The following is a 21,365-nucleotide window of genomic DNA, read 5'->3' as shown; positions in this document are numbered from 1 at the left end:
CTTCCAGGAGCTGCACACATCAGATTTAAAACCTTGATTCTTTCCTACTGCACTTCCCCTCTGTGCAGACAGGCCTGAAAGACACTTTTGACAAAGTTACAGAGAAGAATTCAAGTCATAAACAGACTGGGGCAAGAGGTTGAGAACAGGTTTGGTGGCTTTAATCAGCTTGATCTGTGTGTGTTTCCTTCATGAATGTGGACACTACATGCACTGCTGAGTAACAAAATGCAGTGTTCAGCCTGGATGCTGGACAGGTGGAAATTGAAATTGTTTATATAACTCCCTGTGTCTGTATTCGTATTTCTGAAATGACAAACCATCTCTTTTGTGAATTTTACCAGATGACCAATCTTGGAATTAGAGATGTCACAAGAACAAAAGGGTTAGGGTTAGGTTAACCATAACACTAGGTTAACCGTAACCCCAATCCTAACCAAAGCTTTGGTGCCAAGTTGAAACCAAAATTCTGAAAATGGTATGGTTCAGGTTTCCTGGTGTACCGAAGGTCACATGCTAATAAGCCAAATACTCTAAAACATCAACTACAACACAAATACCAACATGAGGAATGGTGTCGTCAAAAGCAGGAGAAGCAACAGGTTTGCTTTCACAATATTTTGCTTTTGAGTCAAAAAAGCATAAAGCAAACAGTGTCTGAAAACATGTCACTAAAGTTGGAAACACCACAAATTTAGCTAAGCACTTCAACTACTGACATCCAGAGCTGTATAAAAAGTTCAAGCTGAGCGAATGTACCTGAAACATTACCGTTTTTGTTTGTGAACTGTCTCAGCTGCTTCTCGTCATGCTCAGCATGCAGCATTCACAAGTTACTAACATTAGCATAGGCTCATGCTGCAGTAGTTCAAAGCCTGTTTTGTTGAGGCAAAAACTTCATATTTAAAAAGCTACATAAATTGAGTTTACTCTGAATCTCTGCTCATAATATGTACAGGCTACTAACAGACTGTGTGTACAGCAAATGTGGTTTTCTTTGAGCTATTTTGCTAATTCTTGGTAGAACCCGAAATATTGTCATTGGAAAATACTTTGTTCATGGTTTTATTTTTGCTGTGGTATCGAATTTGGTAACGAGAATCATAGAATTTCAGGGTTATTGGTATCGACTAATACATTTCTGGTATTGTGAAATCACTACTTTGGAATTAGTCCGTTTCTTTTTTTAAATTGACTGAACGTTGTTAATACTTATTTGATTCTGGCTCAAAATTTTTAATGCTTATTTAATACTGGCCCAACATTACGTCTTGCACTATTAGAGCTAAAGTAGAAATTGATAAAATTATGTGCAATACCCACAATCCTGCAGTGAAATTCAGGCTCTGAATAGGACAGCTAGCTAGACAAGCATTAGAGTAATGAAAGTATGAATGAGCATCTCAGCTTCTGCAAAAAAATAAATCTGGTGACATTGCATAGGTGTAAAAATTTACATATGTGCATCACAGGAGAGTCCTAAATCAAAAGCCAGTATGAAAAGAATAAATAGATTAGTATTAGATTTAATTCTAACCCATCAGAACAGGTTAGGATTAGCTTTAACACTAACTGGGCAGAACACGTTAGGACTATTTTTAACTCTAACCCAGCAGAACAGCTTAGAATTCGGGTTAACACTATCTTAGTAGAACATGTTTGGGGTAAAACCAACCCAACAGAACAGAAGCTCAAAGATAAAGAAAGCCCCTCAATAATACCTAAAGACTATTGAAGTATAGCTTAATAGAAGTGATTGATTAAATACTTAAGTATATTAAGGTTGCCCTTAATTAGTGGCTAAAACCACAGCGTGCACAAAGATTAGCTGTCTATTCCTTATACATCGGATTCATACATGGTAATTAAAGGAGAACTTCCACCCGCTTGAAGCTCAGTATAATCCCACCTTACCTTAAATGTAAGGTAAGGTGGGATTATATTGATTCACTAGCTGCATTTTGCCATCAAATCCGTCAGCATAAATTAATATTATAATCTTAACCTATGCTGATGGATTTGATGGCAAAATACAGCTAGTGAATAACAGCTAATCACATAAATGCAATGATACTGTAAAAGTAAACAAAATATCTAATATGGTAATGTCAAGTTACGGTCCCCGACCCCTCCCTTTGGGCATGTGTTTACGTTGTCTGCGTCTACTCGTCTGCGGATCGCCGTGGGTGTGGTTATGTCTTGTGATAATTCGTCTCACCTGTGTCTTGTCTCATCATCACGTGGGGTATATGTGGTTTGTCTATTTAATGTGCGTTTGCGCAGTGTCCTGTGCTCGTCGTTGTCTGAGTCTACACATTACCGTGTATGTTCCGTGTTCGATGTGCGCCGTTTGCGCTATCTTTGTGTGTGGTAATAAACGTTGCGTCCGTGACGCAAAGGATTCTGTCTCATCCTTCCTTGTGCCGCCGGACATTACAGGTAAACTAGATAAAAGACTGACACCAGTTAACTGCAATAATAGAAAGTAACATTTTTTAGTGTGTTTATAGAAAAAAAGACCTTAGAAATGACCTGCATCCACAATAAATATCCACATAAAACAGAATCAGCCTAATTCTACCTAATTTGCAGACTGAATCCAATTCATACACATACTACAAATACTGATGTTATACCTTCTCTTGCATTATCCTGAAACTAGCCAGAACAAAGTCTTTATATTGGCATACAAACTGTACAGTAGGATTCCCCAGATCAAACCTTACAGGACCCTAGAGCAGATTTAGAGTTTTTTTCCATTTCTGCACACTTTATTATGTTTGTTATCTGATTACATAGCATTACCCCTGGTCCAACGGGGGACCTCCAGGTGCAGTAAATGCCCGTAATGGATGATGTGTATTAGTAGAGGTGCAGTAGAGGTGCAGGGGGAGATTAGGGTTAGTGTTAGAGCTGCATGTCATTCTGAATGGGAATAAAATTTACTTTTATTTCATTGTGTTTCATCAGGCGGCATAGCACACAACCTTCATACACTCAACGATGATGTTATGATCTCAGCAGAACATCAGAGAGAGGAACTTCAGGGAGCCGAGTTGTGCAAGTCTTATTTCATTCTTTTCCGTCTAGCATGACAGTTTGTGTGGCCCTTGGGAATTGAACCCATGACACATTCCTAGCATATTACTCTACCTGCTTTACAAGGTGAGCTACAGAAGGCCAAGCCAGATTGAGCTTCATTTATTATTTACGCTTTATTTCAGAGCCCATGACTAGTGGTGCCAACCCACCTCTGCCTTCTTTAGCAGACTCTCCCAAAAAGGAAAAGACATGTTGTACAGTTTGCTGTGTGATCATTAGGGTTAATGGTTAAGGGCGTTCACATCAAGCTCAAGCTCCCTTTCATGTTTATCGTTAGCATTTTGAGAAGTTAGTTTCCTTGCTTGACATTTCTATTCTGAGCACAGAAAAATGACACTTCTATTCAGCAAGATGTAGAAAAATATTGTACTGTGCAAGTGTTAATTCATTTCTCTAACTGGCTACTTAATGAATATTTTATTCTATCACACAAAAGATTTGGAGGCCACAGCTGGATATGAGGGGTTGGTGAAGACTCAGAGAGCAGGAGCTGCATTAGCACATCATTAAAATGTGCTTTGATGTACACTGTAGTCATATCTGAGGCCACTGTGTATTTTGGACTGGTTTCCTCTTTAGTTTAGTGACTGGCTAATATTAGAGTGCATGAGCCAGTAGAGCATCATTTCCCTAACACTTCCTAATTGAAATCTTTGGTGAATCTGGCAGTATGTCTAAAAGTGAAAGTACATTTAAAGAAAGATTCTGATTAAGAGAGCTCAATAAAAGCAAAAGTCTTTGTTGGGGATATAATCCTATGGTAGTGATACGGGATGATGTTTGGGGGTGGGGCTGTGGTCAAACTAGAGCTGATGAAATGTTACATCATTCTTTTCTCTTAGCTCTATTCTTCAGGAACTATCACACACACACACACACACACACACACACACACACACACACACACACACACACACACACACACACACACACAAGTTGTTAATATGCACATTACAGGCTTTAACTGAACAGTGAATCTACATCAATTTTTGATGCAAAAATCCAGTTTTACTCTTTCTGTTTATGTTAACAGTAAAGAATGGTTCCTGCTTTCTTTGTAGGTTTGAACAGAACAAAGAATCTGCCTTCAGGCTTGTGTTCAACACTAACCGATTTTCATACACAAGAGAAAGAGAACAAAACAGAAAGAAGGTAGAGAAAGAATAAAGGAGGAAGCACAAGGGTTTTAAATAAAGATTTACACAAGCGCAGATGACTGCTGAGAACTCCCAACTTTGCACCATGACGGAATGTTTGTGACCTCCCCAAAGACTCCTCCCTGTCCACCTGCAACACTAATGAAAGGGCAAACCTCAGAAAAGACAGGATCACGGCAGTAAAAGAGAAAAGTGTGTATGTGTGTGTGTGAGAGAGAGAGAGAGAGAGAGAGGGGGGGGGTCGGGTTAGGTTGGTCCTTGACTACTCAAGATAATATCGGTTTGGGTGGCGACATCAGCATTTGCTTCCCACCACACAGCATACAGGAAAGAGGATATAAACACCAGCTGGAATAGCTTACTGAGCACGTCTTAGGAACAGTGAATGAGTGTGTGTATGAGCGTGCATCTGTGAACAAGTGTGTGAGTAGTAAATATGATGAGAAAAACTGTATTTTCACCACAACCTCAAGACCCCATGATTTCAGAGAGGGATTCGGAACCCCCCCATCCCCAAGTGGACAAGGAGCCCCAGGGTGCCGCTGTGTCGGGGAAGGTGGAACTGAAGAAAAAGGTCACACTGCTTCGAGGGACATCTATTATCATTGGGAGCATCATTGGAGCAGGAATCTTCATCTCACCAAAGGGAGTCCTGAAAAACTCAGGCAGTGTGGGGATGTCCCTCGTGGTGTGGGTGACTTGTGGGGTTCTCTCTCTGTTTGGTGAGTGATACACACACACACTCACACACACACACACACACACACACACACACACTTATTTTTATTTTGCTTCCAATTCATAGTCTTGGTTAGTTTGATGCACATTCACTCATTATTATTTTACAGTGGAGCACCTGAACACAGAATAATGTCAAACACTCCTGTGTAAACATCAGAATAGCTTGTCTAATCAAAGCCTGAAGGTTTCCTTATCAGATAGGAACTGCAGGCAGACCCAACATGTGCCTGTGAGTACATTTTGATCTGGGTAGGAAAAGATCCCAGAATCGCGTGTGCGTTTGTGTGTAAAAACTGCCACTGCTATTCTGCAACATGAGCTATAGCTGCTCACCGCTCGCTATCCGACACGCTGGGCAAAACCAGTTCCAGTTTGCATTTTCTGTATTGGGTTCCTACTGCACTGTTATGTTGATCAAATTCTCTCAGCATGAGTGAGTGGAAGAGGTTCTGATGCATTTCAAACTGTTATTTCCACACTGAACTACATTATTAAAATGTAAGTAAAACAATAAGTGCTGTACAAAAATGTTTCAGCTCGATCTAGTTTTAGATCTAACCCTAACCACTAACCCTAACCACTAACCCTAGATCTACTGTATCTTCATGTCAGCTGATTATTGCCCTAACCCCTAACCTTCACCTAACCCTAACCCCTAAGCCTCCCACCCCCCTTCCCTAACCCCTAACCCTAATTCCAGATCAGGGATAGTGTTATACTTGTAATGCGGAGTCGGCATGTACAAGACGCAAGGGCCTTGTTGTTGTATTTCTCAGTGGAGGGCGACATATATATATGGATCAGAAGTAAATAGATTTTTTTTTTTTTTTCGCCGTGTGAAATCTGAAGTGTGGCGTGAGAGCGTGTGAAGACGGTAAAATGCGTGTGTCACACGCTCAATGCGTGAGACTTGAGAACACTGCTATATACCATATTGGATTACATTGCATACATGCATTATATATATATATATATATATATATATATATATATATATATATATATATATATATATATATATATATATATATACAGTGTTGTATAAAGTATTAGAGACCCATACTTGTGTAAAAGTACAAGTACTCTCAAAAAATTTACTTGAGTAGAAGTTGAAGTGTTCCTTAAAAACTTTACTTAAGTAGAGGTACAGAAGTATTCAGCATTTTTTGTACTTAAGTATTGCAAGTAGTTTATTCTAACATTTATTACTCAAGTACTGAAAGTAAAAAGTACAAGTACTGTGTTTTGAATTAATTAAAGAAAGCCGTCAAAGTTTGATTATCAATTATTTTTATATATCACTTACAAATCAAAGATGTCAAAGACAAATACAAGTGGTCTGTATGTATAAACAAGTAGCAACTTAAAAAACTGGGCTTAACACTTTGTATACAAAAAACAGATAACCTATGTTACCTACGTCGTAGGTTTGATGCAGAGGTGTATTTTGGATGTAAAATCCGTCCGTCGGGTTCTAAGGGTGAGCCTACTGTCCTGCGTTTACCCTCAATAAATGCCCTTACCCTATAAAAACACTACACTATAAAAATGGGCACATAATTAGTCAGCATGAAGAGACACGGCTTACTGTTGCTAAAAACACAACTCAGCGTGACCTCGCCTTTATGATTGCCAGCTAATGTTAAGTGAATACTGCAGCACGCCATGAACATAATTAGGTTAGGCTAGTTAGCTAAGACATCTAACCTAACTGTCTTCTGTGCATTATATTTATAACTTACATTGATGTGGGGCGGTCTCCTTCCTCACCCTCACCGCCACGATCACTCAATGTTGAAGGTGTGGAAGGTGCCAATATATGTACATTAAAACACCAAGAAGCTTATTATGCAGCACTTATGCTGCTCTTCTGCTGTTACCAAACACGGTACCATCTCTTTTAATGAGATAAAAAGCAAATTATTTGTAATAATTTCGAGTATATGTGTATTTGTATAAATATGTAAATTAAGCTGAAGGTGCTGGAAAATACTGAAAATGGACCTTGAAAGTGCCGTACAATTGCATGAATTCCACCTTGTAATTTCGCATGCACATAAATCAAGAGGTGCACGACCTCGCGACGCGACCGCGCGCGTGGCCAACGCGCATGGGCGGAGCCTCCGTGATTGCATCATGTTTGCCGCGCGGACTCTTGCGGCAGTCACGACGTGTCGAGTGAACCTAGATTACGAAGATCAAGTGTTGAGTGAAGGCAGCAGCAGGGTAAACGAGACGCGACCGGAGCATGCGCAGTTTTCTCATGAGACAGACTGATCGCTTGACCCGGTGACAGCGCCAGTTAACATGTTTATAATTGTAACGAGTAACTATACAGCACATAAAAAATGTATCGGAGTAAAAGTATTAAACTGATGGAAAATATGTAGTGAAGTAAAAGTGGAAGTAGGAGAAAAAAAATAATACTCCAGTAAAGTACAGATACAGCATTTTAGTACTTAAGTACAGTAGTGAAGTAGTTCTACTTCGTTACTATACAACTCTGGTTATACATACACACTATATATATATATACACATACACACACATACATACATAAATACACATACATACACACACATATACATATACAAACATACATACATACATACACACACACACATATATATATATACAGTATATATATATATATATATATATATATATATATATATATATATATATATATATATATATATATATATATACATATATATATATATAGCACCAAGCTTGACAGAATATGAAGACGTTATGATTCCTTGATCATTTTTTGTAATCGAGGAACTCAAATTATTCGAGGAATCGTTCCACCCCTACCAGGGTTAGGGTTAAACTGACCAGGCCCAGGGTTAGGTTTCATAAATCGATATCGAATCATTCAAATGAAGATCGATTTGAATCGAAAGATCGATTTTTTAAACACACCCCTAGTGGTATTGATTGACCAGGGTTAGGGTGGTATTGACCAGGGTTAGGGTGGTATTGTCTATGCAACTTCAGCAACAAATAAACATGATAGTGATTCAAATTACAGCACATATTTAAGCACTAATACTGCAGTTACCACAGCAGTTAAATATTAGACTGCAGAATTAATCATAAAAATTATTACACCTATATAAACTTATTAAATAAGAAATGAAAATACTTTTCTGTGAAACAACAGTATGGCCACAGCTTGACATATATATGCTTGTGTATGCCTGAGTGCGAGAGAGACAGAGGTTTGTAGCCTCAGGCAGTCTTTTCTTTACTGTCTAGGTTGATGGCTGTGTGTATGAAGCATGCATTCATGTGTGTGTCAGTATTGTTAAACAGCGTGTGTATTCATGTGTGTGTCAGTATTGTTAAACAGCGTGTGTATTCATGTGTGTGTCAGTATTGTTAAACAGCTTGTGTATTCATGCGTGTCAGAAGGTATTTCACACTTCTCAGCTCTTTTGTGTTTGCAGGGTTACGGCTTTACTGCTGTGGTTTTCTCTCCCAGAGTGTAGCTGATCTTTATGGGAGCAGCAAACTCTGACAGTGACTCACCATCCACCTACCCCCCTCCACCTTAACCCCCATCCACCTTACCCCCATCCACCTTACCCTCATCCACCTTACCCCCATCCACCTTAACCCCCCTCCACCTTAACCCCCCTCCACCTTAACCCCCAGCCACCTTAACCCCCCTCCACCTTAACCCCATCCACCTTAACCCCCCTCCACCTTAACCCCATCCACCTTACCCCCTCCAGTCTAGCCACCTTTGAACATCCTGTTCTGTACGGTGTTGATCTCAGTATAGATAAGTAGATTTACTGCCATGCCTACTGCATTAGAATAATTTCTAATCATTTATTTTTATCTTTGAAAGTAAGGCAGATGCACCACTACTACCAACACCAAGAAAAAAAAAAATTACTAGGTAAATTTACTGTATACATGCACATTACTGACAGCACCTTGCCTGTTTCCATGGCAATGGCAGCCACAGATGATGATGGGTGGTTCACTATAGAAAACATCCCAGGGACCGTTACCAGGGTTACTGTCTATTTCTCTGGTATATCACACACAGCACAATTTTTTGTGTTCTGAGATATAAAACCTCAAGTGTAGTAACACCCTCCAAAACTCATATGAGATTCTGACAGTCAAGACAATTTGTAAGTTCATTGTTACAAATACAAAATGTTAAACAATTCATTATCTGCGGCATGAATGGGTTTTATATATATATATATATATATATATCTCAGCATGTTTGATATATAGTATATAGTACTGAATGTGTCCTCTCCTCCCTCTTCCCTGTGTCATAGGTGCACTGAGCTATGCTGAGCTGGGTACCTGCATTAAAAAGTCAGGTGGTCACTACACTTATATCTTGGAAGCTTTTGGGCCACAGATGGCGTTCATGCAACTTTGGGCAGATATGATCGCCATTAGGTCAGTACAACATTCCACAGTCCTGCTTCTCACACACACCCACACCCACACACAAACCTCCCCCCCCCACCCCCAACACGCATACAGACCTCATATCAACGTTCTCTTATATCAGAAGCACTGAAACAAATAGCACATACAGTCCTGTCCAGTTCATACAAGTCTGGAGCCTGAAGTGCCACTGCAGACCATTTATTGTTTCCAGAGACATTTGTGTTCGTTTAGACATTTTGAGTCACTGTACAAGCTGTACTCATGATGCTACGGTGGCCCTAGCAGACCAGGTTGAGAGATAAAATATCTGCTACTTGGTGGAATTCATGATGCTATGAATCTCATGAAGGGACCTTTGGCAACCAACAGCAAAACACTCCCAAAGCATCAATAATGTGAAGGGAACATGCTACATGTGTGTCCAGATCTGATCTGACCTCCAGGCACAGTGAAGCAGCTCATACAGGTCATTTTGTACAAGGCCATTCACACTTACTCACAAATGAAAGAAAAATCTAAAAATGTATTTAAATAGAAACCTTAGATTTTATCAGGGTTGCCAACTCTCACGCATTGAGCGTGAGACACACGCATTTGACCGTTTTCACACGCTCTCACGCCACACTTCCGATATCTCACGCCGGAAAAAAATATCCAGTTTATTTACCTCAGATCCACATATATGATTCAATACGTTACTAGTTCGCTAGCTCTGGCGCCATCCACTGGCGATATAACACTGAATCTGTGTCCATTTTACGTTCGCCACCCCCCCCCCCCGCTCAACAACTTTCGTTTGCAACCCCCCCCCCCCCCCCCCCCGCTCAACAAAATACACTCGCCACGGGCTCCAGGTTAAAATCTCACTCCAAGCGAACATCAAAAGTTGGCAACCCTGATTTAATATAAATTGTTATGTAAGTGTATGCTGAACTTCAATAAACACTTAACACTAGAACAGCGGGACACATCAATTGACGCACATTACAAGTCTTCGTCATGACTACTTAATATGCGTTTGTAGGAAAATGTATTTATTTAGCATGCTCACTTGAAAAACAAAGACAACAGCTGATTTACAATTGTTGCGTGCATGATACAGCAGTCTATACCTAGAACAGCGAGATGAGTCAATTGACGCAGTTGAAGATTATAGCATGCAGATTGAAGACGTTGTAACCTGCTTCGTGCTGTGTTGCAGGCTGACACCACTGTGAATGCTCTGTTCATGTCTATGTTACTACTAATCACAACATGGCTGTAATGTATCTGTAAACAATTTGCAGTGCGACAGCCAATTGACACAAGGCGCCATTAGTGGTGGATCAAAACAGCCGCTTTTCTAGTGTTAATAATGAACAACATTAAATAAAACAAACAAACAAACATCCAAACGACTTGGTAGTTCAAATGGCATCTACCACTACACCCGCCACTACATCCGCCACTATCATTGTGGTTTGGTGGTTAGCACGTTTGCCTCTCAGCACTGGGGTCTTGGGTTCAAGTCGCTATCTTAGTGGATTTCCTAACAAACTCTCCCCGAGTGTGTCACTGTGTGTCTCTGTTCAATAAAAAGCAGTTGTATATGTGTGTGTGTGTGCTTGTATGTCCAGTGGTGGATGGTGTTCTGCCACTAGGGTCTGTCCTCTCTCCCCTTCCTGCACCCCATTCAGTCCCCCAGGGGGCTGTGGCTTCCAGTAGAGAGTACGCTGTGCACAATTGGCTGCCGCTTCTCGCCAGTGTGTGATTAGTTGTGTATGACATGTACCTGTGTTAAAATTGTAAAGCGACCTTGGGTATCTTGAAAGGCGCTATATAAAATTGAACATTTATTCATTATGGCTCTCTTCTGCTGGGTCCTGCCTGGTGGGGTAGATCCCAGCCACTATTAATCTTGCATTCTAAGCTTGTTCCTTTGCTGCCATGATCCATTCCTCTGTGCCTTCCTTCACTACAGCCTCTTAGAGCCATTGGTAGGATTTATCCATATATACATGCAGGGAACAATCATGGTTCCGCTGCGTATTAATGTATGAATGCAGTGTATCAAGCCTGTCCATCTATGTTTCAGAAGCCCACACTAATGTCAAACCAACCAAGCATCGTGGTTGTACATAAAATGCAGAAAACAGCAGTGGTAACAGAAACCTCAGGTTATGGAAACATTTTTAAAAATGGAATACGGGACCTTGAATATCAGGGATTGAATGTGGAAGGTTAACACCAATGTTGTGGGGACAGTGAGGACTGGGGCCCCCAAGCTGCAGGAGTGTTTCAACAGATTCCACGAAGGACATCAATCTTAGTTCAAAAGAGCACAATCCTAGGGTCAGATCCTACTGCACTGCCCTAACCCTAACCCTCAGCCTAACCCTAACCCTCAGCCTAACCCTAACCCTCAGCCTAACCCTAACCCTCAGCCTACAAGGCCTCTGACTGAACGGTTCTCTTATATTACATTACAAATACAAGTGAGAAATGTCCCGCCTCTTGTAATTCCAGCAGGAAACTCGAGAGTGTGTGAAGACCTTAAGATTGTGCATTTTGAAAACAAATGACCGTTAAATAAAATATAGGTTAGCTTGTTGGCTACACTAGCTACCGGAGCAAATCCTAAACAAACTAACAGTTATTTTAAGTATATATTAACACACCAACAAGTTAATGTAATACACTTATTCTTCTGCTATGACAAAACACAGTACAGTCTTGCTGGGACATGTGTGTTACCTTTTTTGTACCTTTGTATGCGTTTTGGTTTTTCAGTTTTTTTGTGCCCCTTTCAAAACTTTTAGCACCAGCCGCCACTGGATTTCACATAATGTAGTAAAACATTTGAAATATTTGACTATGAAATGTACAAAAATGGAAATACTTGAGTAAAGAAACAACAAGAATACAGTACAGTAACGAATTACACTGACTTTGTTACTCTCGCTGTTTATTACTAGGCCTAAAAGTAACTATCTGTACTAGCGCCCCCTATCTTTCACGTAGGAGATGTTAATGTGAGACCTGAGTCTTGCAAAGATCCATAATTCTTGGCACAATGTTTGATAAAACACAGACCATCGTTTTGAGTGCAGACATGTTTGAGAACCCTGCCTCACACAAATATGTAGAAGTGAAAGGGAGAACCTTCACAGTGACTCCACAGAGTTGAGGGTATCCCAGACCAAGAAACAGAATTTACCATTACAATTAAGAACACTAATTACCATTATTTATATTGGTAATATAACATTTATATTATAAGCATCGTATACAGTATGTAACTTTGCAAAGACCCTTTACATGTGCAAGTGATTTACAAAGGAAACAAATGTATTTCCCTTCATAGACTCTCTTAATAAATGCTGTGTGCAGACTTTTAAACATCCTTTAATTTAGTCCTTTTGTTGCACTGAAATATATAGAAGAATAATATATAACTGTAATATTAAGAATTAGTATAATTATTTTTAACCAAAAATAATAAATGACTATTAAACTGTTCACTGCAGAGATTAATTTTGCAGTTTTGTTACCTTTAACCTTTGGTAAATTCAGTGCAAATCATATAATTTTGAACTCCTGGTTGATGTACAAATGCGTCCTGAAACATAAACATCCCATTTGTTTGCATGTTTGGTGTTAGTACCAAACACTGTAGTCTCTGTAGTACCAAACACTGTAGTCTCTCTCATTCACAGTGACATGTCAGAAGTGCAGGAGTGAGACCAGCAGAGTGATGGCAGCGTGAATCCTGCCTCATCATCATTAGAGAAAACGATGTAATCTTAAACCACTTCCTGGTAGCACTACTGCCTTAGAGGACCAAACCCACCAGGGGAACCTGAGAACGCACCTGCACCCCTAATGACCATCTGACCCTAAACAGACCATCTGAGCCTAAACAGACCATCTGAGCCTAAACAGACCATCTGACCCTCACCATGTGTAGCAGCACATGTTCTGGAATAACAATGACAGTATTTTCCTTTCGTCTTCAAGGCCTGCAGGACTGGCTGTGATCGCTCTTGCCTTTGGTCGCTACATTTTGGAGCCGATCTTTATGCCATGCCAAGTACCCGAGGTGGCAATCAAACTGACAACAGCAATGGGAATCAGTAAGTCCACTTTACAAGGGCACATACTGCATGTCAAACACTACACATTCATTTAATCTGCTTTATGGACTTCAACTCGTCTGGTGCACCATCCTGCTGAAAGAAGCCACGGTCATTAGGGACTAACCCTCCCTAACCCCCAACACCAAACACTCACCCTAACCCCTAACCCCAACCCTCATCCTAACCCCAACACTCACCCTAACCCCAACCCTCATCCTAACCCCAACCCTCACCCTCACACCTAACCCTCACCACTGGACTGATGTTTGATTTCCTTGTAGCTGCTGTCATGTACATTAACAGCATGAGTGTGAGCTGGACGGCCAGACTGCAGATTGTCCTCACGTTTATCAAGCTTTTGGCGATGCTACTCATCGCTATACCAGGAATGTACCAACTTGTCCAAGGTAAACTTCACCACAGTTGAACAATAATTGTATTAGCTTTGTTGAACTCTATTCAGGAAAACAAGAACATGAGTGGGGAACTCCTCTAATTGTAAGCAAGGGAAAGCCCCTCCACAAGTGCACTTGAATGTTAGCCTCCATCCAGTTATTTACATTCCAGTTATTACCTTTATTTCAAAATCTCAAGTACTGGACCAGCAATAAAGAAAAATAACAATATGTCATTCGGTCATGACCCCTAAACTCCGTGCCGTGCCGTGATCATGCTACAAGGCCTGTTCTTACATGTTTGGTTTGTTGTGTTTGTAGGAGAGACAAAAAACTTCCAGAATGCATTTCAGGTGGATGCGGTGCAGGTCTCCAGCCTTCCACTGGCCTTCTATTCAGGGATGTATGCGTACGCTGGCTGGTGGGTCCTACTCTGTGCTGCCCTATAGGGCTTACAGGGAAAAGACAGCTTTCCTTGTGTTTATTTCTTGTTTTTAAATCATTACTTTTGTTTACAGGTTTTATTTGAATTTTGTGACAGAAGAGGTGGACAATCCTGAACGGTCAGTGTGGTTCAAAATCAGAAGCAAAATTCTGACAGGCTAACCCTAGAGTTAGGTGTTAACCCGAGTGGTTAGGTGTTAACCCGAGTGGTTAGGTGTTAACCCTAGAGGTTAGGTGTTAACCCTAGAGGTTAGGTGTTAACCCTAGAGTTAGGTGTTAACCCGAGTGGTTAGGTGTTAACTCTAGAGTTAGGTGTTAACCCGAGTGGTTAGGTGTTAACCCGAGTGGTTAGGTGTTAACCCTAGAGGTTAGGTGTTAACCCTAGAGTTAGGTGTTAACCCGAGTGGTTAGGTGTTAACCCTAGAGTTAGGTGTTAATTCTAGAGTTAGGTGTTAATTCTAGATAACAACAGATCTAGTCCAAACATTGTGAAGCTTTTGCGGCTTCTTCCTGATTTTTATGGTTAGGGATTAGGGATAGTGTTGGATTAGCGTTAGTGTTGGATTAGCGTTAGTGCTGGATTAGGGTTAGTACTGGATTAGGGTTAGTACTGGTAAAGGATTTGAAGTATTAGAGCATTTAACACGAATGTCAAAATAGCAGCACCTTGTGGTTTTCAGAAATTATAGCAGTCATGGGCTCGGTTTTCATATCTCATAGAGAGCTGATGCTGAACATTTCTCCTTTTTATTTGAACAATAAATAATGTACAATAAAATGTTGCACACTGTACAGCAACAGGTTGACATGTTCTGAAATGTTTGAATGTTTCCTCCTCGTTGATTCCATATTTTCCACATTTCCTGTTTTGAAATAAAAAGATGTCTGCATGTTACTGGACAGGACCAGACAAGACAGTCCCACTCCCATCCTAAAACATAAATTAGTACTAGCTATGTGACAAAGTAGTAACCGATTTTATAGCTACCCGTGGTGGTTGTCACCATTGATCTCACGGTGCACATTTAGTGAGGCATGTAGCTGTTATGTCCTTATTATAGTTTAACCAATATACGGAAAGCTAAAGTAGTAAAAGATTTGCCTCAAATCAAACACGCTTTATTTGTCAGAGTGGAGGGAAAATGCCACGAAAAACAAACACAAACACATTTTGCAACGTTTAAATGTTATTTTTTTAAAGCAGTAAAAACACAGCTTTAAGTACTCAAAACTATGCTTTTATGTCCAATCAATGGCGGTAAAAGCGCCTGTTTATAGTATATAAGGTTAGGGGTTAGGGTATATAGGTAGTTTATGGTTAGGGTTAGAGTATATAGGTCATAAAGAGTTAGGAGTTAGGGTATATAGGTCATATAGGTCATTTATGCTTAGGGTTAGAGTATATAGGTCATAAAGAGTTAGAGGTTAGGGTATATAGGTCATATAGGAATAGAATAGAATGCCTTTATTGTCATTATACACATGTACAATGAGATTGAAAGCTTCCCCTTTTCAGTGCAAACATACAGAATATAAAAAGTATAAGAAAAATTTTTACACTATAGAATAATAAAATTTTTTAAATTTAAATACAATAAAGGTGTAGAGGATTTCCAGTTCTATGTACAGTTATAGGATAAACAGTTTAAACACTAAGATTTGCATGTTAAATAGTTAAATAGTAATATTGCACATATTCCACATATTATTGCACTTGTTATTATTGCACTTATTATATGGTGAGAGTCTATGAGATTGGATTAGGGTTAGGGTTTATAGATCCTATAGGGTTAGGGTATATAGGTCATATAGGGTTAGGGTTTATAGGTCCTATAGGGTTAGGGTTAGTATGGAATAGTTACGAGCTCCACCTGCCAGGTTTGGTCTCCCGTCATTCATGAACAAGGTCAGACCAAAACAGTTCAATATATCAAAGAGGCTGATAAACCGATTCACATTTATTAATTTTTTTTTGATGACCTAGTGTGGTAATTCACTCGATAATTGATTTATGTAATTCATACACCTCTTAGCTAGCTAGAGGATAGAGCAAGAAGATGATTAGAGATGTCAATAGTAAATATGGTTAAGTACTTCATACAGCACTTTAGTTAAATGGGCAAATTAACCGTTTTAAAAGTACATTTCTCGAAACTTAAATCTAGAAAACATGCAAGATACAAATTGATACACACTAGAATATATTGTTTACAAAACATTCCTTCAAACCTTTGACATCAATGAAATGTGACAGATTTCACAGATACTATAGTTAACAACGTCAGTGCGGTTGAGCCTAACAAACATGGAGTCTGACAAGTCTCGGGGCCACGTTAACATGAACTCTAACTCCGTACCTAACTTCTAGAAAAATCTAATCTGTGATGTTTGATGTCATTAGTGAATCTGGTTGGGATTGATTACTTTTTTTTAAATCAAGGACTGTCCCACTGGCTATCTGCATCTCCATGGTGATTGTGACTGTCTGGTACACTCTGACTAACATGGCGTACTATACAGTGATATCAGCACACGAGCTGCTGGCCTCGCGCGCCGTTGCTGTGGTAAGTGAGTGCTTAGCAACACAATTCAAGATAATGTTAGGGTTGGGTTAGTATAATGTTAGGGTTGGGTTAGTGTGTTCTCCTGCCCAAGGATCTTCCTCACCGTTATATTTATGCAGGTGTGTAGGCACAGGCAGACTGGCTCTATAGTAAAGAGTTCCAGCACCATCATATCTGCTTCACCATTAATGACTAATAGCAAACACCTTCCTCCTCAGGAGAGGGTCCTTTATACAGCCATTTACTTGTCTGTTGCTGCAATAATCACATATTTCTACCTCTAACTGACAGCAGCTGTGTGTGTGTGTGTGTGTGTGTGTGTGTGTGTGTGTGTGTGTGTGTGTGTGTGTGTGTGTGTGTGTGTGTGTGTGTGTGTGTGTGTGTGGAGATCTCCAGCTGGGCTCGGAGATGTTCTAAAAGCTTTCTCCTCCCATTAGCCCAGTGTAATTCTCTCGGTCTGTTGATCATGTCACTCCTATGAGGAACCTTTTTTAGCAGACTTGTTAAAAACAAGCATAATGCTCACAATGGAAGAAAATGAAAGCTCAATGTTGGGTCCTTGATTGTTTCCATGGATTCATCTCTCTCTCTCTCTCTCTCTAGACCTTTGCTGAGAAGCTGATGGGTAACTTCTCTTTGGCAGTTCCCTTATTTGTGTCCCTGTCGTGTTTTGGTTCTATGAATGGGTGCCTCTTTGCCTTCTCCAGGTGACCTTTGATAGTTATGTAATTAACACTGTGTAGTTATGTAATTAACACTGTGTAGTTATGTAATTAACACTCTGTAGTTTTGTAATTAACACTGTGTAGTTATGTAATTAACACTGTGTAGTTATGTAATTAACACTGTGTAGTTATGTAATTAACACTGTGTAGTTTTGTAATTAACACTGTGTAGTTATATAATTAACATTGTGTAGTTTTTCTAACCCTATCATGGTTTCCCTAAACCTAGAAGTTAACATCAGCCAGAATGTTTTCTTCCCATCAAAACCAATTTGAAATGGTGCATTCCTTGTTTGAGCTATCCAGCTAGCGAATCTTAGGCTCTGTGGTAACAAACCTCTCTCTTGCTCTCCAGAATGTTTTATGTAGCATCACGAGAAGGTCATCTTCCAGAAGTTCTGTCTATGGTTCACATCCGACGACACACACCAATAGCTGCTGTGATTGTTCTGGTGATTATTACTGACAAGACACACACAACTTCACACACACACACACACACACACACACACACACACACACACACACACACAGACACACACACTGCACTGAAATATACCATAGATCTTTCTTATCAAACCCCTTGCATATCATATTCACATGAAATTTTTATTTATGGTCATGAATGCATATGTATTTACTCCTGAGTGGATTCATGAAGTGTGTGTGTTTAATCCTGACAGTGTTTGTGCCGTGTGTGTTTAATCCTGACAGTGTTTGTGCCGTGCGTGTTTTAGCCACACGGTGTTTGAGCCGTGTGTGTGTGTTTTAGCCACACAGTGTTTGAGCCATGTGTTTTAGCCACACAGTGTTTGAGCCGTGTGTGTTTTAGCCACACAGTGTTTGAGCCGTGTGTGTTTTAGCCACACAGTGTTTGAGCCGTGTGTGTGTGTGTGTTTTAGCCACAGTGTTTGAGCCGTGTGTGTGTGCGTTTTAGCCACACAGTGTTTGAGCCGTGTGTGTGTGCGTTTTAGCCACACAGTGTTTGAGCCGTGTGTGTTTTAGCCACAGTGTTTGAGCCGTGTGTGTGTGTTTTAGCCACACAGTGTTTGTGCCGTGTGTGTGTGTTTTAGCCACACAGTGTTTGTGCCATGTGTGTGTGTGTTTTAGCCACACAGTGTTTGTGCCGTGTGTGTGTGTGTGTGTTTTAGCCACACAGTGTTTGTGCCGTGTGTGTGTGTGTTTTAGCCACACAGTGTTTGTGTGGTGTGTGTTTAAGCCTCACAGTGTTTGTGTGGTGTGTGTGTGTAAGCCACACAGTGTTTGTGTGGTGTGTGTGTGTGTGTTTAAGCCTCACAGTGTTTGCTCTTGTGTTCCTGCAGTACCCGGTCACTCTGCTCATCCTGTTTCTGGGGGACATCTACAGCCTTCTGAACTTCCTGAGCTTCCAGCGTTGGCTCTTCATTGGAGTGGCTGTTGTGGGACTCATCTATATGCGTTATACACGGCCTGACATGCCACGCCCCTTTAAGGTAACAGGCACAGACCCAGTAAACATGCCACGCCCCTTTAAGGTAATAGGCACAGACCCAGTAAACATGCCACGCCCCTTTAAGGTAATAGGCATAGACCCAGTAAACATGCCACGCCCCACGATTGTAATCATTCTATCCTGAGTAATCTTACTGTCCTGAGTGTAATCCTGCTATCCTGCTATTTCCTCAGGTCCCAATCTTCATTCCTGCAGTTTTTTCCTTCACCTGCTTCTTCATGGTCTTCCTCTCACTGTACTCTGACCCGGTCAACACAGGCATTGGCTTCGCTATCTCACTCACAGGAGTTCCTGCATATTATATCTTCATTGTCTTCGACTCCAAACCCAAATGGCTCCTGAGACTCACAGGTCAGCAGTCATTTCCATCACAGCAGCTGAATACAAATGATGATTTAGTCTGTGTAATAAATATGGATCTATTTTGTAGACAGTAATCAAGGAAAATATCTGTTTTTGTTTTTTTCTGCAGACTTTGTGAACAGGTCTCTACAGATTGTGCTGGAGGTGGTCCCTGCTGAGAACTGACCTTTCCCTCTTCCTCCCTATCCATACCCTAATCGTCTCTGGCTTTCATTGCTCTGCATAAAACACAGTGCATTCATCCCTCTCTCCTTTTCATTCCTTTTATGTTTTATAAGGGCCCACTGCTTCACTCCCTCACCCTCTCCCTAACCCTCACCCTCACCCTAACCCTCACCCTAACCCAAACAGGAGAACACAGACTCATGGCTGAATCAGAATCATGTTTGCACGAGTACACTCATTCATTCTTTTTACCCTGTTTTGTTTCCCTGCTGTATTTTTTTGGCTGTATTTTCACTATACTGAGCGTCATTACATTTTCTTTGATCTGTGATGGAATTCCAGCACATATATATTCAGTATTTATATACACCACACACCGGGTTTTCAGATCTATCAATCAGGTTTAGGCAGTGTGAAAGTGTGTCTACCATGTTGCCAGAGGCTCCTCAGAAATCAAATTTGTCTTACTGCAGATGCAGTGGGTGACAGATGAAATGTTTTTGAATACTGACATATGAACATATCCTTTTACACATTATCATTATCCTGACTCAAATATAACATCACAGCTCAGAAGCAGTGTTAGGCTAAATCAGATATCACATCTAGAGAGTTTCCAACCATCAGCCATTCAGTTTCCAACCATTCAAATTTACTCTTCATCATTCTAGCAATCTCACACAATATGCTTTTTCTCACTGGCCAGTGAGTTAGTAATACAGTGACTCAGCAAAACTGACAGGGCTGACAAAATATGCTGTTAGTGTTTATTACTGAACCAAAAAAGAAAGAAAGAAAAAATACCAAGACGCACCCAGGAAGAACAAAGCCACACGCACATGAATGTAAGGAGTAAGGGCGTGGGGTATAAAAGTTAATGCAGGGGGGTAGAATGTAAGTTAAGGGTAGGGGGTAATAGTATAACACTAGGGTGATGGGGGGTAATACAGGGTTGCCAACTCTCACGCATTGAGCATGAGGCACACACATTTGTCTTCAACACAGATTTCTCACGCGAAAAAAAAAAAATCTAGTTTATGTACCTCTGATCCATATCTATGATTCAATGAGTTACTAGTTCGTTCTGGCATCAACCACTGGCGATCGATCGATCGCGATATAAACTTAATTTGTGTCCATTTTACACCCCGCCTGGTAACAATTTACGTTCGCCACACACCCCCCCATCAACAACTTACACTCGTCACCCCCTCCAGGTTCAAATCTCACTCCAAGTGATCTTGAAAAGTTGGCAACCCTGTGGTGTTATGGTTAGGGCGTGAATGTTTTCGGTGGTGTTTCACTGATGGTTCTCAGGACAAAAATGACAACAAAACGAAACAAACAAACAAACAAAAACTACCTCCTAACAACTACGGCAGAAAAAGAACCAACACAAAAGGGGAAAACAAAGTCTGGCACACTCCCCCTTTCCTGGAGAAGTCACGCAACAAGCTCACGCTACAGGCTAACTCACGCTACAGGCTAACTCACGCTACAGGCTCACGCTACAGGCTAACTCACGCTACAGGCATGATATCTGTGGAGCCAATGACAGACAGATATCTGTTGATTAAACATGAGCAGAAACAAGTATGTGTGTTTCTAAGGAGTGGTTTTGGCATTTTCTGTGTGTGTGAGTGTGTGTGTGTGTGTGTGTGTGTGTGTGTG

General features: G+C 40.5%; 1 protein-coding gene across 1 annotated transcript; it reads left to right on the top strand.

The window, feature by feature from the left end:
* The first annotated feature begins 4,391 nt into the window (after window positions 1-4,391).
* Window positions 4,392-20,777, top strand: LOC143526559 (cystine/glutamate transporter-like). Its single transcript, XM_077021029.1, has 12 exons — window positions 4,392-4,981; window positions 9,311-9,437; window positions 13,428-13,543; window positions 13,828-13,953; window positions 14,263-14,362; window positions 14,460-14,504; window positions 16,826-16,949; window positions 17,553-17,656; window positions 18,030-18,126; window positions 18,997-19,146; window positions 19,340-19,517; window positions 19,639-20,777. Exons 1-12 carry the CDS (start codon window positions 4,696-4,698, stop codon window positions 19,692-19,694), a joined length of 1,509 nt encoding a protein of 502 aa, XP_076877144.1. The 5' UTR covers window positions 4,392-4,695; the 3' UTR covers window positions 19,695-20,777.
* Window positions 20,778-21,365: the final 588 nt, after the last annotated feature.

This window comes from Brachyhypopomus gauderio, chromosome 11, assembly GCF_052324685.1.
Source record: "Brachyhypopomus gauderio isolate BG-103 chromosome 11, BGAUD_0.2, whole genome shotgun sequence".
Taxonomy (NCBI): domain Eukaryota; kingdom Metazoa; phylum Chordata; class Actinopteri; order Gymnotiformes; family Hypopomidae; genus Brachyhypopomus; species Brachyhypopomus gauderio.
The sequence above is the reverse complement of the archived record's forward strand: the minus strand, read 5'-3'. Positions and strand labels throughout refer to the sequence as shown.

Excerpts from the sequence above, each read along its gene's own strand:
- LOC143526559 (XM_077021029.1), top strand. The coding sequence starts at position 4,696 with ATGATGAGAAAAACTGTATTTTCACCACAACCTCAAGACCCCATGATT. Across the intron at positions 9,438-13,427 it reads GCAGATATGATCGCCATTAG|GCCTGCAGGACTGGCTGTGA; the intron begins GTCAGTACAACA and ends TTCGTCTTCAAG. Across the intron at positions 18,127-18,996 it reads TAGCTGCTGTGATTGTTCTG|TACCCGGTCACTCTGCTCAT; the intron begins GTGATTATTACT and ends GTGTTCCTGCAG.